Below are 19,260 nucleotides of genomic sequence, written 5' to 3' on the forward strand. Positions count from 1 at the left end.
GTGGCATTTAGGGATGAATTAATTTTGCAGATTGACACTGGTAACATTTTAACAATTGAATTCACCTACGAATTCCCAGTTTGGACAGAAAGTATCCAGGTTGATGCTTTTTGACATGCGTCCAAGTAGAGGGATGACTTTTCTATGTAAAAACCTTGCACGACCTAGGGGATAAGCCGAACCAGAAAATTCCGTGCCTTTCAAAAATACTACAGTAAAAATGTTCTTTCTGCTGCATCTGGACACAAATGTATCGATGTTGATAAGCGGTCTAACGGGCGAAATGGCCGAGTGGATGTGACGTTGGGTTCCCGTGCCGAACGGTTTGAGTGTTCGAATTCCGACAGCGCCTCAGTAGTGGGATGAGGACGAAGATTTGTCCGATGTCCGTGGTCAACTTATGTGCAGACCAGCTACAGTGCCTTAATCATTCCCGTTCGTATGTACGCGCAAGTGTAAGACCAAGTTCGCACGAAACAGATCCTGTAATCTATTTCTGAGTTTGATGGGTTATAGAAACACGAACATATCAAGCGTAAATCCCCCCAAAATCGGCGTAATTGCTGCCCAAATAGCGGGTTAAAAACGGCCTTGTTACGCGTCGAAACCAACGAACGCGGAAGAAGAAGAAGAAGAGGCGGTTTTGTATCGTCAACCAGTCTAGGTTCTCCGAGCGACAGAGGAACCCATCTGAAGCTTTTGTAGCGAGTTTGATTACGTTGCGAGCTAAACATGCCAAAAAGCTTTTTGTTTAATCCTAAAATGTAAACACTGATAACAAAAAAGACAAATCCGCGTTGAATGTTAACAGCGAGTGTAACTTGTAACGTTCACACCGAAGGGAAGCGGATTCAACGGACGTTCGAGACCAACCATAACAATTGATAATGAAATCTTCACTGCTGCTCTGTTGCTTGCTATGTGCGAAACTGATTGCATGCGCGAGTATCTTCAAAGTTCAGGAAGGTAAGGATTATATGTGTTTGTCTGTCCGTCAGTGTGTCTGTCCGCCTGACTGTCTGACTTTCTGTCTGTTTTCGTTTGTATTAGTTTCTTCGTGGACACCCCAAGGAGCCAGCCTTTCTTTTCTAAGTGACGGTTTTGGAAAGTAGTTGGGTAATTTGTTGGCTCGGGTTGCACCAGATCGGTCAATTGTCCTTGTTTTGATCCAAATTTGTTTTCTAACATTTACTTTTTGGAATGTGTATTAGAAGAAGTTTCTTGGCTCAGATTACACCAGATGGCTTAATTTTCCTTGGTTTTATCAACATTTTCAGGGGGTTGGGACATAGGAGGTTCGAACGCTTTTCGCCCTCACCTGAACGCTTTCGAAATTTCGAGAAAAAACCCACACCCTTAAATATAACGTGATCCCCCCCGAGTGTATATATACTCTTCAAAAAAATTAAGGACCGGTCATGAAATGTTTACAATCTTTAAAATATTCGCCAAAAATTAAGGGTTTGACAATTTGATTGAAATGTCACTGTTTTGAATTAACAATAGGGCAGTGAGTCTTGCTCTATGAACATTGTTGGCAGGCAGTGTCACTGTGTCATATTAAACAGAAGGAAAACGTGAGGTTTTCTTATTAAAGTGGGAAGTTTTCAAAGTCTTATGAAATCGGTGCAAGACATGCCAGGACAAAAACCAGTAATGCGCGTGCTACAACAGTGTTCCAGACATGAAATGAGCTCACAAATTTGTGTTTCTAAAATGACGCACTGACAAAATAATGCAATGGAAGAACATACCCCTATTACGAAAACGGAGCGACTTGGATAAGGCAAAGGCAGTTTGATGGCTACAATATGTTAAAAATTGTTTCTGCCAGGCAAGTGATTCAGAGTATTCCAGTGTCTCACTTCAACATCATCGGACTGAGGAATGGCTTCAAGCAATTGGCAGAGTACAGTTAAGACAATGTTATGGTCGGCCTACAGTCACCACAAAAATGAAGGGTCGCCTCGTCCAAATGAAGGTCATGCAGCAAAAAAGGTTACTGAAATGGCAGCAGGCATCAACCATGAGCTGCCACCACACACCGTTGTAAGTAATCAAAGTGTTACAAACTGCTTACACGCTTTCAACTTCAGTGAAAGACGCCCAGTCCGCAAAACAACATCGACCGCAAACCATCCACCTGCCCACCGAGCCTAATGCACTCAACATTTAAGGTGGTTACGTCATCTTAGGGCTCAGTTTTGTTAACAGATGGGTCCCGCCTCTTTTTGGATCCTGCTGATGGACGCATCAGAGTCTGGAGGCGTCGTAGAGAGCGCTTTGCAGATGGCGCTGTTCTAGAACGGAATCATTTGATGGGGGCTCTGTAATGGTCCGGGGAGAGATCACCTTACGTCGTAGGACATCTGACTACCGATTAGTGGGAGATTAACTAGTGTTATTCCCCCCTCGGCTTCTTTCTCTCTGTAAACGTGTAGGGCTAGTTATTTTTCGGTAACTTACCTGCAACAACCAAAATCACTTACCCAACAACGGGCCTGAATCCTCGATAGCTCACAGGTTGAGGAGCTAGACTTTGAGCGAACTACTTTAGCGATTGAAAAGTTCCGAACGCTCCAATGTACGAAATATACATCTCTAGACCAAACAATACAAACATACTGCATTTAAACCAGCAACTACAGGCTTGAACACATTAATCTCCATATAAAATCCATGGGTTTGGTTGTTTTCTAAATCCAAATCTAACGATCAGTGCAGAGAAACTCGCTTTAGATCTCTTATGAGTGCAAGCAAACTTCCAAGGCAAGTAACTCTCGTACTGTCTAGCGATAAGAGTAGTTCCCCTTCCAAATTTTCTGAACTGAGTTGCTTGGACAAAAGACTGCAATCCCGACGGTTAGTTTTCGACAATATTTCATTTTATAAACGGATCACACGCAACCAAGTGCACACATATCATCAATTTAAAGAACATACAGCGGTTTCATACATTATTTTGCCCCAGAAAACTGAACTTCATACAATTTTTAACGTTGGAACACGGGTGCAAAAGTTCGTCTGCTAGTCCCATTCGAAGAAAGAACATTTCCTAAGCGATACCAAAACATGAACAGAACACACACCATCTGCCTTTACCGCCACAGCAGAATAACAACATAACTGTGTACTTGATTTTAGTCCAAAACAGAATAAGATTGTGCAGTTTTTCGTTGTAAGAAATACTACTGTTGTGAATTTGAATGAGAGGGTTGTCTAAAGTAACAAGCTCTAGCGTTGTTTTCGCTGGTATGTTTGATGTGACATTTTCTGGCGGCAGTCCCCACTTCTTCCATAAAACAGTACAGAAAAAATGAAATCATTTAACCGTGTCATTTCTGTATGGCATACGTTTGAAAAAGTGGTCCTTAACTTCTTTTGAAGGGTATATATATATATATGTGTGTGTGTGTGTGTGTGTGTGTGTGTGTGTGTGTGTGTGTGTGTGTGTGTGTGTGTGTGTACGTGTGTGTGTGTGTGTGTGTGTGTGTGTCTGGCTGGCCGGCTGGCTGGCTGGCCGGCCGGCTGGCTGGCTGGCTGGCTGCATGTCTATCGCATTCCTGTGTCATTGTATGTTATCTTTTACAATCATAAGCAATCCTGCAAATGCACAAACGCCTATTGATTTATTCAGCTTGTTGTTGTTGTTGTTGTTGTTGTTGGTGTTGTTGTTGTTGTTGTTGTTGCTGATGTTGTTGTTGACACGTTACCCGAACTTTTCTGTATATCTATTTTTCCGTTTGATGAACGTTATAGCGTTAATTCCGTCGGTTTTGTATTTGTTGAGGGAGTGTGAGTGTTTCTTGCAAAACATCCGACAAACAGAGAATGGACCAATCACTTTCACGAGGTCTGTCGGAAACACGTGCTGTGGTCCATGTGTTTGCGACAGACCTGTTGCCACTGATTGGTTCATCCTTTGTGTGTCGAATGTTTTGCAAGAAAAGGTCACTCTTCCACAACACCTACAATCCGGAAGTAGTCATTTAAAAAAAAAGTCTATTATTACAAATATAATACCCCATGACCAGACATAGGTCGTCAGAGGCGTTCAGATGACGTAGCCCCCCTACAGCTTGTGGTCAATCAACTGGTCAACAGAGTGACCAAAGTAGAGGCAGAGGTCACCGGTCTGTCTTCACATGTATCCCCCCTACAGGCAGCGGTCAGTCAACTAGTGGCCAGAGTGACCAGAGTGGAGGCAGAGAACACTGGTATGACTTTTCATATATCACGCAAGTTCCCAATTCAACTTATAAGAGCCATTCGCGGAGAGCAGCACTTTTGAAGTAAACTTAGGACAAGTGTCAGAACCAAACCAAAACAAATTGTCTAATTGACTACCTTTTGATTGTATCATCATACAGGAGCAGTGAACTCTGTGCATGCAGATTAAAAATCATGCCTCAAACCGGGGGGCGCTCTATGTGTCACAGGGCCGTTGTGTCACAGGGTCTCTGTGTCACAGGGCCGTTGTGTCACAGGGTCTCTGTGTCACATGGTCTCTGTGTCATAGGGCCGTTGTGTCATAGGGTCGTTGTGTCACAGGGCAGTTGTGTTACAAGCACTGTTCAGGCAGGCTCAAGTTTATTGTTTTTTGGTTGAAACCAATCCCACCCCCCAAATTTTTTTTTATATAAATAAAAAAATTGTTGTTGGTTTTGTGTGTGTGTGTGTGTGTGTGTGTGTGTGTGTGTGTGTGTGTGTGTGTGTGTGTGTGTGTGTGTGTGTGTGTGTGTGTGTTTATTTATATACTTTTTTGGGGGTGGGTGGGATTGGTTTCAACCAAAAAACAATAAAGATTCGTTCCACCAATAAAGTCTATAAACTGAGCTAGATATAAAGACAAAAAATAGAAATTCCGGGTTTTAAGTATTAACCAGTATTGTAACAAAAGTCCTATAAAAGAGGCTTTGAGCGCTGTGACACAACGGCCCTATGACACAGAGACCCTGTGACACAACGGCCCTATGACACAGAGACCCTGTGACACAACGGCCCTATGACACAGAGACCCTGTGACACAACGGCCCTGTGACACAGAGACCCTGTGACACAACGGCCCTGTGACACACAGACCATACAGTGTGCCTGTGACACAACGGCCCTATGACACAACGGCCCTGTGACACATAGAACCGCTCCCCTCAAACCTTTCCTTGAACAGAATGAAACCTGCCTGTCTGTCTTGCCAGTCTGTCTGTCTGTCTATCTATCTATCTATCTATCTATCTATCTATCTATCTATCTATCTATGTATCTGTCTGTCTGTCTGTCTCTTCTCTCTCTCTCTCCTTCTCCATCACCTATCTATCTTTTATATCTCTCCATTTGCCTGTTGCTCTGTCTGCAAAAGACTTTATTCACGCCGTGGATGGTGGCACGCCTAGTTTTTTCCACCGCAGGTGAAGTTTATATCATACTGTTCGGTACTTTATTTTGCATTGGATCAGCTAGTTGTCTTACCATTTACACTCTCGTGTACTACATTAGAGAAGAAATGTCATCAAGACAAGTCAGAAATACTGTCTCCCACGTTAAAAATGATGAAATAACACAAAGCACGGTCAACAGAAGGGCTTAAATCTTTTTGCTGGTCAAAGTCAAACTACTTGTGGATACTGCTCTTCATTTTTAAGTTTAAGCTTACCTTAGTTTAGACTCACGATCGGTTCAAAGATCAACAGTGAAATTTGACGGGGTAAGATCCCCCGCAGCTTGGTCAAAAATGCGGGGGACCTTATCTGGTGTCTGCGGGGGACCTTACCCACTGAGAATCGAGTACCACAAAATAACGCTAGATTAGAGCAGCTTATCCACGATGCTGGTGCCCAAAAACGCGCATACAAGGCTGCAAGGTATCGAAGATTTAACTGTGAGTATTAAAATAGTGCTTTAAATGGTAGTTCTAGGTTAATTTGTACGAAATTGAGACCTCTCTGTATAATTTTCACGGACTTCGGCAGAAAATCGAACGCCACTGTTCACGAGTACACAACAAGACATAAATTACATATTATATATATAGCCTAGGCAATTCTGCTTCAGAATATCTATACTTAATAATGTGATTTGCCACAACGTACCTTCACAGGGCAATTCCTTTGCGAGATAACAATTTTGCTTCCGCGTGCGGGGGAACGAATTGGGTGTTGTTCCTGCGGTGGACAAAACTAGGCGTGCCACCATCCACGGCGTGTTATTATGGGGGCGAGGACGCCCCCATTCTATACGGATAGTTTCGAGGTTGACCATGGGCAGCGCCATTTTGTTGTGAAATACGTCATCAGTTTGTGTACACAGGAAGTTGTGACATCCGTCACCCTATGGGAGGGGTGACGTCAAAATTGTTCATCTGTAGAAAGTTGTGAAATCCGTCACCCTATGGGAGGGGTGACGTCAAAATTGGTCATCACAGAGTTTGTGTAACACAGGAAGTTGTGAAATACGTCACCCTATGGGAGGGGTGACGTCAAAATTGTTCAACAAAAACATGATATGTCGCATTGTACAGGGTCAACTGCAACAAACTCAAACCGAGCCATTCATACCTAGCTGTATTTGAGTGACTTATATACCCGACATTTTTATTTCTTATTTTTAGCACAGGTGTAGGAAAAATCATGAACCAAAATGTTATTTATTTTCTAATTTAACATTTTTTTTACAAATATGACCATGGTCTTTTAAACATACAGTGACATTAAACATTGTTATGTTAAAAAAAAGAAAAAAGAAAAAAAGCTTTTGTGCACAAATCAGAAAATACATTGTACATTTTACCTACAGGCCAAACCGTGAGTGTCTGTGGCAAAGCCCGACCCAGGAAATTGCACTGATTTTATATTTAGATCAGAGAGAAATTGTCAAGAACAGGCGCTTGCATTTGGATGTGTCCAATGATAGTAGGTTTGGTTGTGATCAATCAGAATAATGTAGGAATAAAAATGTATGACAGTTTAGTATGATGACATGTAATTCACATATGCTGAAATATGATATTATACATCATGTAATATTATTATGGCTGTTGCCATGACCATGAAACCCAACAAAGGTTTAATGTAATGTAATTCAAAATACCAAAACCGAGCACCTATTAATCTCGTCTTTGCGCGTGAAGATTGAGGCCGTCTGCCAGTAGCGGTTAGGTCATACAGTGGAACCCCTCTCTAGCGACCTTTAAAATGTTGACAAAAATCGGTCCTTGTGGAGGAGGGTCCTTACAGAGGGAGGGGGCGGAGTCAGGGGGCCACAAAGAAAGTCAGATTTAAAAAAAAAAAGAAAACAGAGAAGTTTGAGTTGCTGACGACCGTTCTCTCTGAAAGCAAACTGCTTCGATTTCATGTTTGTCCTTGGTGTCCACCAGTTCTGGTGCATGTACTACCCTGGCCAAGTTTCCTCTCAAGACATCAAAGAGACCGCCCCAGTATACTCTACAGCCTCTGGGCGAACCACCTCTCATAGCTAAAACTGGGTCAATGACCCCTGGGAAGAAGGTCAGTGTCTATAAAAATTTTACTCCTAGGCCTGCGGCCAGGGGGGGGGAGTATACCGGTACCATTTGAGAATCAGACCAAATGAGAATTGAACCATTTGAGAACATCCTTTTTTTTCAATCACTACATCGAAGGCCTGCGGCCCGGGGTTCACATGGGTTGGTTTGTTTGTTTGTTTCAAACCCACACCCATATACACACATTTCCCATTTAAACCATTTGTCGGCCCCCTGTCGATATTTATCGACTAAGTTCCTTGTTTATCTTGCAGTCTATTTCTTCCTTCTGTCTGTCTCTCTGTCTATCGATCTGTCTGTCGTTCGGTCAGTTGGTCGGTCGGTCTTTATGTCTGTCGGTCTGCCTGTCGCTGTGTCTGTCTGTCTGTCGGTCGGTCTGTCTGTACGTCAGTTCGTCCGTCCATCTTTCCCTTTATCTACGGATCTCTTAATCTACGTAATAACAAGTCGCGTGAAGCGATACTTAAAACATTTAGTCAAGCGGTCGGCATCAAAGTAACACCAAACAAGTCGCGTAAGGCGAAATTACTACATCTAGTCAAGCTGTCGAACTAACAGAATGAAACTGAACGCACTGCATTTTTCACCAAGACAATACAGCTTTGTCAATCGCCACGAGAAGGAAATCGCTCACCTCCCACATGCAAAACGCAGTGAAATAGACAAGCAAGAATAGCGCGGTAGCGTATTGCGCTTAGCAGGAAAGTGCGCTTTTCTGTATTTTTGTTAACTTTTTGAGCTTGTTTTGAATACAACATATCATATCTATATGTTTTTGGAATCAGGAAGTAATAAAGAATAAGATGAAATCCTTTTTTGGATCGATTTTATCAATTTTAATTGAAGTACTAATTAATCTGTTGTCGTTAATTGTGATCACATTTTAAGAGTAAACATGACATATGTATATATTTTTAGATTTGAAATTTGATGAAGAATACGATGCAATCCATTTTAAATCTGTTCGCGAGAATTCGATTTTAATGACAACTCTAATGAGCAAACTCATCAATTAATTTTTAAGCCTCCATTATAAAATGCAATACCAAAGTCCGGGCTTCGTCGAAGATTACTTGACCAAAATTTCAACCAAACTGGTTGAAAAATGAGAGCGTGACAGTGCCGCCTCAACGTTCACAAAAAGCCGGATTCGACGTCATCAAAGACATATATATAGCCTAGGCAATTCTGCTTCAGAATATCTATACTTAATAATGTGATTTGCCACAACGTACCTTCACAGGGCAATTCCTTTGCGAGATAACAATTTTGCTTCCGCGTGCGGGGGAACGAATTGGGTGTTGTTCCTGCGGTGGAAAAAACTAGGCGTGCCACCATCCACGGCGTGTTATTTATCTTGCAGTCTATTTCTTCCTTCTGTCTGTCTCTCTGTCTATCGATCTGTCTGTCGTTCGGTCAGTTGGTCGGTCGGTCTTTATGTCTGTCGGTCTGCCTGTCGCTGTGTCTGTCTGTCTGTCGGTCGGTCTGTCTGTACGTCAGTTCGTCCGTCCATCTTTCCCTTTATCTACGGATCTCTTTTTTTTTATTTTTATTTTTTTAACATTTTATTTCCTTTATATACACATAAACACAGCATAGTATACATCATACACCGAGTTTGTCAACAAAGCGCATACACACGTACATACCTAGACAAGACGCAGACATAGACAGTAGGGTGGGATGTTGAAAAGACAGGGGATATGGAAGGGGGGGGGGGGGAACTGAGGTTGTGGGGGGGGGGAGGGGGGGGGGTTGTAACTGAGGTTGGGGGAGGGGAGGGGGGTAGGTGGGGGCGGTGGTCACAATTTAGCCTCCAAGTATACATGGGGTTTAATTATCGGCATAAAAGTATTGTATAACCTGTTATGAGTAAATGGGTCAGGGGGTATCTACGGATCTCTTAATCTACGTAATAACAAGTCGCGTGAAGCGATACTTAAAACATTTAGTCAAGCGGTCGGCATCAAAGTAACACCAAACAAGTCGCGTAAGGCGAAATTACTACATCTAGTCAAGCTGTCGAACTAACAGAATGAAACTGAACGCACTGCATTTTTCACCAAGACAATACAGCTTCGTCAATCGCCACGAGAAGGAAATCGCTCACCTCCCACATGCAAAACGCAGTGAAATAGACAAGCAAGAATAGCGCGGTAGCGTATTGCGCTTTGCAGGAAAGTGCGCTTTTCTGTATTTTTGTTAACTTTTTGAGCTTTTTTTTAATTCAACATATCCTATCTATATGTTTTTGGAATCAGGAAGTAATAAAGAATAAGATGAAATCCTTTTTGGATCGATTTTATCAATTTTAATTGAAGTACTAATTAATCTGTTGTCGTTAATTGTGATCACATTTTAAGAGTAAACATGACATATGTATATATTTTTAGATTTGAAATTTGATGAAGAATACGATGCAATCCATTTTAAATCTGTTCGCGAGAATTCGATTTTAATGACAACTCTAATGAGCAAACTCATCAATTAATTTTTAAGCCTCCATTATAAAATGCAATACCAAAGTCCGGGCTTCGTCGAAGATTACTTGACCAAAATTTCAACCAAACTGGTTGAAAAATGAGAGCGTGACAGTGCCGCCTCAACGTTCACAAAAAGCCGGATTCGACGTCATCAAAGACATTTATCAAAAAAATGAAAAAAATATCTGGAGATATCATACTCAGAAACTCTCATGTTAAGTTTCATAAAGATCGGTCCATTAGTCTCTCGGAATCGCGTTATACACATAGACAAACACACACACACACACACACACACACACACACACACACACACACACACACACACACACACACACACACACACACACACACATACATACATACACCACACCCTCGTCTCGATTTCCCGTCTCTATGTTAAAACATTTAGTCAAAACTTGACTGAATGTAAAAACAGTCATCGCCGAGACCATATTAAGATAGTCTCGACTAACCACCCCGAAAAACCGAGACGGGTCACGCTCATCTCCGCGTAGCGCGCGAACGCAGTACTTACTTAACCTATTTTCTGTAATTCTTACCAGATTTGCATAGTAAACATGACATATGTATATGTTTTTGAAATCAGAAGAAATTGGGGAATACAATGCAATCATTTGTGAATCTGTTCGTGAAAATTCGATTTTAAAGACAACTTTAATGATCAAACTAATTAACTAATTTGAAGGCTGCGGAGCTGCCATTCAATCCCATAGTCCGGACTTCGTCGAAGATTGCTTGTCCAAAATGTCAATCAATTTGATTGAAAATGAGGGCGTGACAGTGCGGCCTCAACTTTCACAAAAAGCCGGATATGACGTCATCAAAGACATTTCTCGAAAAATTGATGTAAAACATCCGGGGACATCATACACAGGAACTCTCATGTGAAATTTCATGACAATCGGTCCAGTAGTTTTCTCTGTATACGCACACGCACACGCACACGCACATACACACATACACCACGACCCTCGTCTCGATTCCCCGTCTATGTTAAAACATTTAGTCATAACGTGACACAAGGTAACAAGTCGCGTAAGGCGAAAATACAACATTTAGTCAAGTAGCTGTCGAACTCACAGAATAAAACTGAACGCAATGCAACGCAGCAAGACCGTATACTCGTAGCATCGTCAGTCCACCGCGCACGGCAAAGGCAGTGAAATTGACAAGAAGAGCGGGGTAGTACTTGCGCTGAGAAGGATAGCACGCTTTTCTGTACCTCTCTTCGTTTTAACTTTCTGAGCGTGTTTTTAATCCAAACATATCATATCTATATGTTTTTGGAATCAGGAACCGACAAGGAATAAGATGAAAGTGTTTTTAAATTGATTTCGAAAATTTAATTTTGATCATAATTTTTATATATTTAATTTTCAGAGCTTTTTAATCCAAATATAACATATTTATATGTTTTTGGAATCAGCAAATGATGGAGAATAAGATGAACATAAATTTGAATCGTTTTCAGATTTTTAATGACCAAAGTCATTAATTATTTTTTAAGCCACCAAGCTGAAATGCAATACCGCAGTCCGGGCTTCGTCGAAGATTACTTGACCAAAATTTCAACCAATTTGGTTGAAAAATGAGAGCGTGACAGTGCCGCCTCAACTTTCACGAAAAGCCGGATATGACGTCATCAAATACATTTATCAAAAAAAAGAAAAAAATGTTCGGGGATATCAATCCCAGGAACTCTCATGTAAAATTTCATAAAGATCGGTCCAGTAGTTTGGTCTGAATCGCTCTACACACACGCACGCACACACACACATTCACCACGACCCTCGTTTCGATTCCACCTCTATGTTAAAACATTTAGTCAAAACTTGACTAAATGTAAAAACTTCTACAGACGTCACGATTCGTAAACTTAAGCAGCTGATTTTTGTTGTTCTCGTCTGTTTCAGCTTTGCAGACGGAACTGAATTCAGTAAAGACAAAGAGATGTAAGTACAATATTGCGTTGATATTTTGATAATTATGACTTTGTACTTTAAAACAAATTCTAACACTTGATCTACCTTTGCGACTTTTTAAACGCACCCAGTGCTAGCTTGTCTACCCGTCTATGCAAGTTGCTTTACTCACTTTTTTACTGGTCATTATTTTGACCATACACTTCAAGATTGTATTCTCATCAATTGACTAATTCCCTTACTCACTTATCCCCTCACTCACGCACCCACTCTCTCTCTCTCTCTCTCTCTCTCTCACTCTCTGACACGTGCGGACGTGTCTGCGAGAGCTGCGGGTTTTTATGGAATTTACCAAGTTCAACTGTGCTTCAAGTTCCCAAAATTGATGTGCATGGATATAACGGTGTGTATGTTCTTCTTGTGAAAGATGAACTTGTGAATTTATTTTTCTGTGGAGATACCAGCATCTTTCTTTGTTCTGTTTATGTGTGTATTCGCGCACTGGACATTGTTCAAGCTGTGCTAACATCACGCGGCTCCAGCATGAAGGAAGTGGGCGCCAGACAGTGTCTGTGAATGTACTTCAGACTTGTATCCGGTTACCAGCCTCGCTGTCTACCCTGCTTAGTCATGGTTGACTGAACACTAATTGTTGCCATCTGTAACTTTTGTGCTGGCTGTGTGGACACAGTGTGTGCTATTCCGGATAAAGGCCATGATGGAGATTTTAACGAGTATAACAAGTTACATACACTTGGCTTGATTTCATATAATGTAATGATGTCAAATTCTGATGGGGTCGTTCGTGACAAAATACAACTAAAAACATGTCTATAATTACTCGCTCAAAACTACAGAGATCTTTGGAATTTATCGAACACAAAAAGGATCACAATGAGGTAACTTTCACATGTAAACCCTGTTGCTTCCCGACGTGGAGGGCAGTCATCCGATACAGATACGCGATTGACTTGCCTTCCCGAGGTTACTCCACAACATGGACAGATTACAAACGCAAGAGCGGACATGTTGAAATTATTGACTGTGAAGATGACTACTCAGCATCATCTATCGTCATCACCCCCACCCCAGCGCAGCTGGACCAAACCACTGTTCGTCTGCACCATGCGAGCCAGAAACTGCTGACCATGCATTTCTATCCTAAGACCAACATGTTTTTGGTCCAAGGCAAGCTGTGCCAGGACTGGGTGAGAGATGACTTTCAACGCTTACAGGGAGTGGTACACGGGCTGATGGACCTAGACAACATGTCTGGCAGTGCGTCACACGCCGTGTACAGCACCGTACCTCTGGACACGCCCCCTACTGCTGTCAATTCTTCCAGCGCTATCGCTGCTGCTACTGAAGGTGGCGATGACTCGGACATCAGCGTCTCAAGCGACGACAGCACTGTCGCAGCTGAAGGCAGTGACAACATCGTCTCGAGCGACGACAGCACTGTTGCAGCTGTTACGGAAGGTGGCGACGACTCGAACATCAGCGTCTCAAGCGACGACAGCACTGTCGCTGCTGCTACTGAAGGTGGCGGTGGCATCAGCGTCTCGAGCGACGACAGCACTGTCGCTGCTGTTACTGAAGGTGGCGGCGACATCATCGTCTCGAGCGACCACAGCACTGTCGCTGCTGTTACTGAAGGTGGCGGCGACATCATCGTCTCGAGCGACGACAGCACTGTCGCTGCTGTTACTGAAGGTGGCGGCGACATCATCGTCTCGAGCGACGACAGCACTGTCGCTGCTGTTACTGAAGGTGGCGGCGACATCATCGTCTCGAGCGACGACAGCACTGTCGCTGCTGTTACTGAAGGTGGCGGCGACATCATCGTCTCGAGCGACCACAGCACTGTCGCTGCTGTTTCTGAAGGTGGCAGTGACATCATCGTCTCGAGCGACCACAGCACTGTCGCTGCTGTTTCTGAAGGTGGCAGTGACATCATCGTCTCAAGGGACGACATCACTGTCGCCGCTGCTACTGAAGGTGGCGGAGACATCATCGTCTCGAGCGACCACAGCACTGTCGCTGCTGCTAACAACAACACCCCCAGCATCGACAACAAACATGCCGCTACTTCTGACATTGATGGTGACGGTGACGCTTCCACCGATAGTACAGACACTTGTGTACCCGACATGCTCCGTGCCATGGTTGATAAATTAGCCTCTGAACTAAGAGATCTCAAGGTCCAAACGGACAGAAAGATTAAGGCAAATGAGGGTGGGCGTGACAGAGAGGTGAAAGACTTAAGCGAGCGACTCACAACTCTTTCCAGAGACAATGAGGGCTTAAAAAAGCGCTGTCAGGCTCTAGAGAGCAAGGTGAAAGACCTGCAGAAAGAAAACAAGACTGTCCAACGCTCACCGTCTCCCGAAGCCCCACCCCTGCGACAGTCACCTCAAGGCAAAGTCGCTCATGCTCAGCCAATTAGCGTGACCACGAACTACGGCCGCTACGCCCATCACTCAACTGACACGGCACTCATTACCGAGCCTGAGCCCCAAGCTTATAGCAGTCAGTCATCCCCGTCCTCCATGGTCCGCCCGCGGACAGGTGCTACCAAATCAACCGAGACGACAGACACTCAGAGGAAGACAACTCTCCGCCTCCCGACCTCCTGCACGTGTCTGCTTATTGGAGATTCCAACCTTAGACGCGTGTCCAGGAGACGGCTTGATCGGTCAGGACAAACGGAGGTGAGAACCTTAAGTGGGATTACCACCCCTCAACTTACTACCGTCATTGCCAGCAGCAACACTTTTCCTGACGTTAGGAAGATTGTTCTGCATGTCGGCACGAATGACGACATACAAAACACGAGTGAACTTCCAAGCAACTATAAGACGCTATTATCTGAAATATCGCTCCGCTTCCCTAATGCGGTCATCTTTGTCGCAGCCATCCCTCCACAGGCTCAGCGCAAAGTTACACGGCAGATTCTGCAAGTTAACACTAAGCTCGCGTCGCTATGTGATGGTGTAAAGGTGCAGTTCTTGGCACTGTCGGATATCTGGCGCCTTGACAGTGACGGTCAAACTGACCCAGACATATTGCAAGACAAGGTCCACTACTCTGCAAGGGGCCTGTCTCTACTCGTAAAGGACATCAAAGCCATCGTTTTTGAGAAGCGACTAGGCAGAGCTTCGTTTGCAGACGTCGTTCGAGGCGGAGCGCCTCCGCCCAAATCACACCAACCACTGCAAGAGAAGCAGCAGCAACAGTCACCTCACCAACAACAGCAATGGACACCTCATCAACAGCAGCAGCAGCTGCCACAACAGCAACAGCCGCCGCACCAGCAACAGCGGCAGCAACAGCAGCAACAACAGCCGCCGCACGAGCAACATCGGCAGCAGCAGCAACAGCCGCAACAACAGCAGCAGCAACTGTGGCAGAAACAGCCACCACTACTACCGCCACCGGCCAACCAACCATTTACTCAACAGCACGTCAGCCATCCCAGTCTCCCCTTATCTCCACGTGGGGAACATCAATATCCCACAATGTATTACCCCCCTTGGATGAACGCCTTCAGGCAATATCAACTCAGCCCCTTTATGCACCCACACGCCCAGCCGTCCTTCTATGGGCAGTGGCCCCCCGGGATGCACCAAGCATCCTACTAAGTAGTTTCAAAAGGCTAATTCAAGCATGTACGTAGGGCGTGAGTGTATGTGCGTATGTTTGAGTGAGTGTGTCTAAACTCATGTAACTGAAAGTACACTAATAAGTGTACCTAAACGAGTGTGATTTCGCACATGCGATTTCATAACTATTAACTATGTCGTTCAACACCTCCAGACATTGTGTTAATTTTGTCCACGACCCCCCAAGTATTCTGCTGCTTTTAACATTGTGAAAACATCTGCATCCAAACACGCGTGTGTTTCTTCTTTGTGTGTGTTAATCTACGATTCAGACCCGTTTGCGGAGAGACTATGAATGCCTCTGCTTAAAGAAAGTGAAATCGTGTTGGCGTTGTGGGGATTTAATGTAGCGCATCGTTCATCCCTGTTCGAACTGTTCAATTTTATGCTATCATATTCTGTATGTGTATGAGTGCAGTGCTAGCAGGAACATTTATAATTGCTGTGCATCGAACGCTTATAACATTTCGCAGAATTTTTTTTTTAAATTCTGATTTACTACTTCTCACTTGACTTTTCGCTTAAGTTAGCCAGTTACTGAAGTCGTAACTTGTTTGCTTCACTTTTTACTCTTTGTGCATTAATTTTTCTCCGTGTTTGTTTATTGATTTCATCTCTCAGATTTTTGGTTGTTGTTAATAATTTTGTTTATTATATTATGAATTTAAACGTGTCAAAACACACTCTCCAGGTTGGACATCTTAATGTCTATCATCTCGTTAACAAAGTGCCTGATATATGCGTGCTGCTAAACCAAAGCTCAAAGCCAGTTCATGTTTTTGGGATGAGCGAAACACGGCTCGACTCGAGAATTGCCGATAACTTGATTTACATTCCCCAATACTCTGTTTTGCGACGCGACAGCGCAAGGAAGAATCAGACAGGCATTGCAGTCTATATTCATGAATCAATTTCTGAATTTGCAACACGAAGAACTGATTTAGAGGACGACAATATTGAGTGCATTTGGATTGAAGTAAAAAACTGTAAATCCTCGCCTCTGCTCATAGGTTATATATATCGTAACCCTGCCGAAACGTCGATTTGGTCAGAATATTTCATTCAGATGATGGATAAAGTCAAATCACGCAATAAAGATATTGTATTGCTTGGAGATTTTAATATTAATCTGAATAAGCCTCAAACAGTATGGAATTCAACAACAACTTTATTAGGTCTTCATCAACTGGTTCTGAACCCAACAAGAATAACAGACACAACTGCAACTCTTATTGATCACATATATACTGATAATAAGAAGATTGTTTCTAATGTGTATGTGTCCAATTCCAGTATTAGCGATCATATGCCTATTTTTTGTTCGGTCTCTATGCGCTTGCCTAAATCAGGACCAAAAGGCCACACGACCATAGAATACAGAAGTTTTAGACATTTTGATGAGTCTGCATTTTTTCGTGATCTTAGTGAAGCTCCATTTCAGAGCGTTTTTGATTTCAGTCTTGCAGATGATGCTTTTGATCACTTGTATAGCATTTTAAGCACAATTATAGATAAGCACGTGCCCCTGCGTCAGCATAGAGTAAAACATGCCAGACTTCCGCCTTGGTTAACATCAGATATTATAGAGGCGATGGCTCTGAGAGATTATTTCAAGGAAAATAAGATGACAGACGAATATAAACAGCAGAGGAATGAGGTGTTAAACCGTGTGAGACAATCAAAAACTGGTTACTTTGATAAATTAATTTCCGATAAGAAAGATACTGCAACAATTTGGCGGGCAGTAAATGAAATCCTTGATAAATCTAGGAAAAGGTCAACTGCTAATCTAACAAAACTATCTGCGGAAGAATTTAATAATCATTTTATATCTTTAGCGGATAAATTGAAGGCTTCTGTGGCAGAAACAAATTCTCGGGATAGAGATGACTGTTTTGAAAAATTGGACGAATTCTGCAAGCGGAACAGAATAAACAATGAAGCGTTTATCATTCCTCCGATTGCAGTTCATGAGGTCGGAACATTTATTGAAAACATGGAGAATAAAAAGTCCATGGGTCCTGATAAAATACCCGTGAAGTTATTGAAGCTTTCTCTACCGTATATTGTGGATTCGCTCACGTTTGTATATAACCTTAGTATTGAGCAGAACTTTTTTCCGTCTAAATTGAAAAGCGCCAAAGTCATACCCCTTCCCAAATGTAAAGATCTCTCAGACCCAAGTAATTTTAGACCCATTTCTTTACTGCCTGTTTTGTCAAAACCATTAGAAAGGCATGTGCACAAGCATCTTCTTGCTTACATGGAAGAACAAAATTTGTTCCATCAGTTTCAATCCGGTTTTCGGTCCAAGCATTCTTGCCACACAGCTCTTACGTCTCTCTGCGAAGCTTGGCTGTCAGCAATGAACAAGTCTGAAGTTACAGGAGCATTGTTTTTGGACTTTAAGAAAGCATTTGACTTAGTCGATCATTCCATATTGCTGAAAAAATTACACTATTATTTGAGAAACGATTCGGTCTGTGACTTCTTTAAATCGTATCTTGCTGACCGGACACAGTATGTCACTCTACAATGCCAGAATTCGTCTACTGCACTAGTAAGACATGGCGTCCCACAAGGGTCTATATTAGGACCTATTCTCTTTTGTATTTACGTTAATGATTTGCCTTTACATGTATCGGATGATAAAGTCAAATGCGAGTTTTTTGCAGACGATTCGTCTATCCATACCAGTAACACCTCGTTGGAATCAGTAAATTCTTCCCTGAAGAACACTTTGGACGAAGTTGCGAAATGGTGCACATCAAATGCCATGATACTGCACCCAGAAAAAACTAAAAGCATTGTTATTACCACAAGACAAAAGCATCAGCTAAGTCCTCTTAAATTACAACTGTCCTTAGGTACAACTCAAATACAGCAAGTTAAAGAACACCGCATACTTGGTGTAACTGTTGATGAAGAAATGAAATGGCAAACACACATAAACAACCTCTGCAAAGTGTTATCAAGGAATTTGTATTTGTTGTCAAAACTCAAACATTATGCGAAGTCTGAAACATTAAAAATGTTCGTTCATGCTCATATAATGCCTCATATTAATTTTGCTTCGACATTGTGGGATGGCTGCAGCGATGTTCACTTATTAAAACTCAATTCTTTGTACCGTCGTGCTGCAAAACTTATCATGTATGAATCGCACATGTCTACAGAAATGAAGTTAAACATCCTTAATTTCCTTCCCCTAAAAACCCACCTTGCATACAATAAGGCTGTCTTTATGTATAAAGTAGTTCATGGTGATGTGCCCAGTTATGTGCAATCCTATTTTACACATGTTACGAAGAGGTATGGGTCTCAAAATTTACTTCCTCCAATTCCTCGTATAGATCTTTATAAATCCAGCTTAGCTTTTTCAGGATCATCTCTGTGGAATTCTTTGCCAATAGAAATCAAACGATCCGCATCATTAAAGGCCTTTAAAAGGCAGTTGCACTCACATTTGAGCACACTATAAACTGCCCCTGATGTCTAGTTTCCATTGTGTACTCGGATAATGTATGCAATGCTCTTAAGTGTTTTGTTTTTATGTTTATACTCGACCATTATTTTGATGTTTTACTAGTTTAATACTTTGATTAGATACTGTTCCTTTTAGGTATGAAATGATAGCATGTGCTTGTGTG

General features: G+C 42.5%; 2 protein-coding genes across 2 annotated transcripts in view; one reads left to right on the top strand and one right to left on the bottom strand.

Annotated features, from left to right (window-relative positions):
- Positions 1 to 19,260, bottom strand: part of LOC138961640 (nuclear pore complex protein DDB_G0274915-like) — a 37,896-nt gene that overhangs the window by 10,698 nt on the left and 7,938 nt on the right. The gene's annotated exons all lie outside the window — the stretch shown is intronic.
- LOC138960851 (uncharacterized) overlaps positions 821 to 19,260 on the top strand; it is a 20,086-nt gene continuing 1,646 nt past the window's right edge. Inside the window, exons 1-3 of the mRNA XM_070332494.1 lie at positions 821 to 966; positions 4,035 to 4,217; positions 11,940 to 11,978. Coding sequence (XP_070188595.1) covers positions 888 to 966; positions 4,035 to 4,217; positions 11,940 to 11,978 — 301 coding nt within the window. The 5' untranslated portion in view covers positions 821 to 887. The remainder of the gene's footprint in view (positions 967 to 4,034; positions 4,218 to 11,939; positions 11,979 to 19,260) is intronic.

Source organism: Littorina saxatilis, linkage group LG3 (assembly GCF_037325665.1).
Source record: "Littorina saxatilis isolate snail1 linkage group LG3, US_GU_Lsax_2.0, whole genome shotgun sequence".
In the NCBI taxonomy this organism is placed as follows: Eukaryota; Metazoa; Mollusca; class Gastropoda; order Littorinimorpha; family Littorinidae; genus Littorina; species Littorina saxatilis.